Source organism: Phaethon lepturus, unplaced genomic scaffold (assembly GCF_000687285.1).
Source record: "Phaethon lepturus isolate BGI_N335 unplaced genomic scaffold, ASM68728v1 scaffold52631, whole genome shotgun sequence".
Taxonomy (NCBI): Eukaryota; Metazoa; Chordata; class Aves; order Phaethontiformes; family Phaethontidae; genus Phaethon; species Phaethon lepturus.
The window spans coordinates 11006-15779 of record NW_010518034.1 but is presented as its reverse complement, the minus strand read 5'-3'; the positions used below and the strand labels follow the sequence as shown (position 1 = coordinate 15779).

The 4774-nt window shown below is 39.3% G+C and overlaps 1 protein-coding gene across 1 annotated transcript in view; it reads right to left on the bottom strand.

Annotated features, from left to right (window-relative positions):
• Window positions 1-1455: 1455 nt before the first annotated feature.
• The window catches only part of SPO11 (SPO11 meiotic protein covalently bound to DSB), a gene marked incomplete at its 5' end in the record, with an annotated part of 13709 nt that continues 10390 nt past the window's right edge, over window positions 1456-4774 (bottom strand). Inside the window, 4 exons of the mRNA XM_010296567.1 lie at window positions 1456-1575; window positions 2263-2374; window positions 2579-2655; window positions 4186-4223. Coding sequence (XP_010294869.1) covers window positions 1456-1575; window positions 2263-2374; window positions 2579-2655; window positions 4186-4223 — 347 coding nt within the window. The remainder of the gene's footprint in view (window positions 1576-2262; window positions 2375-2578; window positions 2656-4185; window positions 4224-4774) is intronic.

Below are 4774 nucleotides of genomic sequence, written 5' to 3'. Positions count from 1 at the left end.
TGCCGCGCGGGACGAACCCTGCGCGGGCGGGCCGGCGTGCCTGCTCTCTCGGCCAGCTGGGGATCTGCGTGGCGCTGCTGCTAAGGAGAAGGAAAAAGGATTAATTTCGTTGTCTTTCTCTGCGGTGTGAGGAACGGGGTCAACTGAGTAGTGACGTCTGTAGCGCTGCCCCGGACATGGCTCATAGGGTGGCTTCCCGTGGCGTCGAGCGAGTTCGGGGGGCCAGACGGGTCAAAGCTCCCCTTGGGTGGCACGAAATACAACTACTGCAGCGTGGGGCAGCTCGCCTGTTGGAGTCCGCATAGCGTTAGCCTCTGATAGAACGCTGCGCCGAGTATTTCAGAAACTCACTCAGGAAAACGAAGCCCTAAGGCCGAGCACAGAAAACCTCCCCTGCTTCTCACCTCTGCGTAGGCCCGTTGCCTCCACGTTGGTCTGACCCACTTGTGGTAATGCTGACCCGTGGCCATTACACCTGCTGATGGAATTGCCTTGTGTTTGTTCTGCGTCTAGGTTGGTTGTGCACCTGGACACTAGAAATGGCTAGAAGGTAGTAACACTGCTACTGTGCAGTAAATAAAAAGAAATTTTAATTCCTTTTGTGTTTAATCCTGGTGGAACATCAGTAAAAAAACCCAACTAGCTAGTCTACTGAAAATATTATTTGCAAGATCCATGCTGATGACTGTAGATCAATTTTGGAAGTATTTTCTCTGCAGTCAATCTGGTTTCCTCACATAAAATTGATTGTAAACTTTAATCACCACAGTTTCCTGCTCCTTTTTACTGTTTTAGAGCCAACTAAATAAAGAAAATGAACAAGGGATTCTGTTACAATGTGCATCATTAACAGGATTGTTTATTAAATTCTTAATCAGTAACATCTGCTGGCTCACTTGTTCATTGAAGACATAGTAATTTGGTTGCTGGAACGTTTATAGCTGCTTGAGATAGGCAGTACTGAAGAATTATCTCTAACTTTTTGGTCTGAATTTACAGCGAACTCAAAATGCCACAATGCTGTACTTAATTTCCCAAAGGAAGCATGCGCAATAAATTAACAAAGTCTTTTACTCTCTTCAAAAATAAAAAGGTTGGTACAGCATCATCTTGTGCTTTAAGACAGAAGGCAAAGCAAATCCTTTATATGTTTTTGAACTTAACATTTTCTGGCCAGAAAGAACATACCTCATCATTATCTTTTTATGTATGTATCGTTGCATTTGGCATCGTTACAGTGCAGAAGCCACAAAATGGAAGCAACAGTATTCTGTAAAAAGGTTGTAATTTCTCTTACGTTTTGAAAGAGGAAAAAGAGAGAATGATCATCTAGATATAGCGATAAGGAAACCTAACAAGAAGCTGAAGCATACTCCTCTGTCTTTGCATTTTTTCTAAGAGCAGTCAACAAAATAAATCAATCTCAAGAAAAACATTTCATTTGCAAACAAGCATTCATAGCCATCCACCGAATTGCAGTTTGTTTGGTAAATAGACTCTGGAAAGGTAATCTGATGAAAGAGAAGTTAAAACTTGGATTTCAGCCTTCAGTTTAGATGCTGCCATAATTTCCAGCTAAAAAAAAGAACAAATTAATGTGTGATGCTGCAACATCAGCCTGATCCAGGGTTAGGCAATTATTTAAATAATAATTACACTTGCTGGATGTGCATGTAGAACTCTAAGGCTAGTATTACTGGACATGGTGCTGCAAAATCCCTGCCACTAAGCTGAGATTGAATTCACTGTATGTTCATGTGTGTGTACCTCACAGTAACACAAACAGTTTATGAGTATAAACAGGAAGGAGAAGGCACATAATGCCTTTTCTTCCTTCCTAACCATTTCACACAATATATGCCCGAACTGAGATTCTTGCCTGTAAAAGCTACAGGCAAGAGTAGAGGTCTAGTACAGAGTAACTGTTGTAAGCATTCCCCTACTTGTAAAGATGTAATATATTCTGTAATATTTAGGAACGCACTAAAATCCCATGCACAGCATATGATCATCAGATGACTAGTGTCAGGAAAGCTTAAAATGCTGCTGGTTATGGCCTGCAAGCAATTGAGGCCCACTGATTCAGAGAGGCAGTGGGCATGGGCTTTCTCAATCTTGCCTTCTTTTAGGGCTGCAAAACCTTACCGGTTCTGCCATTCTAAGAGTTTGTCATCATAAAGAGGAACAGGATTGCAGGCAATAGGATTTGTCCTGTGGGGAGGAGGAAATAGGAAACTTTTAGGTTTATAGGTTTATACATACTTCTTTTTTCCACATTGGCTGGCAAGCAATGTAAGGTCTCTTTTGTATACTTGCTAACTTATTTTGATCTTGCTTTGTAAATGGAATCAGGGCATCTTTGCGTATATTTAATCTGAAAAGAAAATAAAGCTGTTAAATTTTCTCATATACTTAAAACATATTTATTCCAACGTATTTGTTTATATTAAACCAAAATAATGCATGAAAAGAATAATGGATTTAAATGTCAGTTGCCTTTTTATGCATTTAGGTCAGACTGCATTTTCTGTCTATGAAGCAGAAGAATACTTCTGTTTCTTATGGGGAAATAACTAACCTCTCAAGATCAGATGGAAGGAGACCAAGCCACTTTATTGACGGAACGGTGAGATGATGGGCCTCAAAGGACATTGACTAAAATAAGAAAGGTCAACTATAGCATTCAGTGACTTTTAGTTTAAACCATTTGAGATAATGTGCCTTCCGAGGTCATGGACCAATTTTATTACAAAGATAAGTAGGTATTTTCACTATCAGATTGATACAGGATAAAATAATGCAACGGAAGCTTACCATATCCCCTTGCTGGAAACCATTCCTTCACTAGGACCTGCACCCTTCAGACTCTAGACTAGTCCAATTTCGGCTGGTCTAGTCTGAATTGTTTTGTTTTTTACAGTCAACATGAGTCTGATTGCCAAAAAAAAAAGTTAAGCCAGGAGGAGCAATGACAGTCAAATCTGAAAATTTCTGATATTTTCTGCTGGAAAGCACCACATCATATAAAAATAGCCCAAAGAAAGTTCATCTGGTCCAATATCATAGTTACAGTAAATATCTCAGGGAAAAGTGTAAAAACAAATAAGCAATTAATGATACTTCTCAGAATACTCCCCAATGGTTTGGGACTCCAACTTTCTGAGCCAGAAGTGGTGGTGACGTAATGCTTGATTTTGTCGAGTTGCTTTTAGAATCCGTTAAAACTTTTGTCATCTAACAGCACCCTACAGCAAAGTTAAATTACATGTGGTATAAAGGAATACTTCCATTGTTGGTAATGAACTTGACATATTCTATTTTCATTTGGTACACCTGTTGCTCTGTAATTGAACAAAATAAACTTTCAAAGGAACCTGACAGTTTAATTTAATTCTGGAAGATGGTGTTTTATCAGTTTACACACCTTTGTAGGAGAGCTGAAAGCATGGCAGCTCAGCTGAAAGCTTGGGAGTTCTGTCTCCCTGGATGTCCGTAAGGCATATGTTATGACATATATCTGAACTCTGACACCATCGATGTCTGACAGTTCTCTGAAGGTTTTGGGGTTTTTTTTGTTTGGTTGGTTTTTTTTACATTGGATGTTCTTTCTCCATTGCTCTACTGAACAGTTCACCCATCTGCTCCTGCCCTCTGCCTTCACCTTAGCCTGCCTGCCTTCCTGTACCTCATCTTTTAGCAATGTGATATTCTGGTTCCCTTTGCCTCTTCTTCCATAATGTTCCACACTGACACATGTATCTATAAGCAAATTCTCACCCCAAAACAAAATCTTTACCAACATAACATGATTTTGTGGAGAATCACCCATCTCACAAGTTATGTCCTCCTCCTCCCAAGGTCCCTCCAGCCTTCATTTCTCTTCTAAGGCAGAAACAAAGCAAAATGGGGAACACTTTTCTGTTTGGACTTCCTGAAATCTGCCTGTGCAGCAGAGAAAAACTGAAGTATAGTTAAACGAAGCATGTGTCATGGTTATCCAGTTTCTTTTTGTTGCAGGAAGAAGCCATTTCTGCAGACACACAAGGCCTAAAAACTGTGTCTTTGTATTGAAACAAAATTATAAAAGGCAGTAACCATTCTAACAAAGGCTGTAACATTTCATACATTCCAGCTTCAAGGCTGGGCTACAAAACAATGCATTTGAAGTGGAAAAATTATACTCACCACAGATCCGTATTTGTAGATGCACATTATTTCTACACCTAGGTTGCAGAATACCAAATGTCAAGTGTCTGTTTATCTGCACTCTGGGCATGTTTAAGATGACTGCATTAAGAATTCAATTTTTTGGCATAAGAATTATGGCTTTATGATTACTGAGGTTCTTTATGGTTTACAATTCTTTTGGGAGTATGTCAAAACAATTATAATTTGAACATAATATGTCATCTTTATATAGTTAAATGTTTCACACTGTCCGTGCATAGTCATTTCAAAATCAAGGATAATCAGCTCTTTTGCACATTGTTCAACACCTATCACGAAAAGTGTTAATCCTGTGTAATGCATAACTCTCAATACTATTGCTTTGAGCAGCTGCTTCTCCTTTTGCAGTAATCTCCCTAATTTTAGGTGGTATCAGTGTAGATACATAAGAGATTTTCTACATTTTGTGTATGTGAATTCAGAATCTGAATTCAAACAAAGGCATACACACTCACATACACAGAATTCCTCATGAAATGAGGGAAATTTCAGACCTGCCGCTGATGTAACGGAATAGCACATCCAGAATGCGATGGACTTGTTTTAG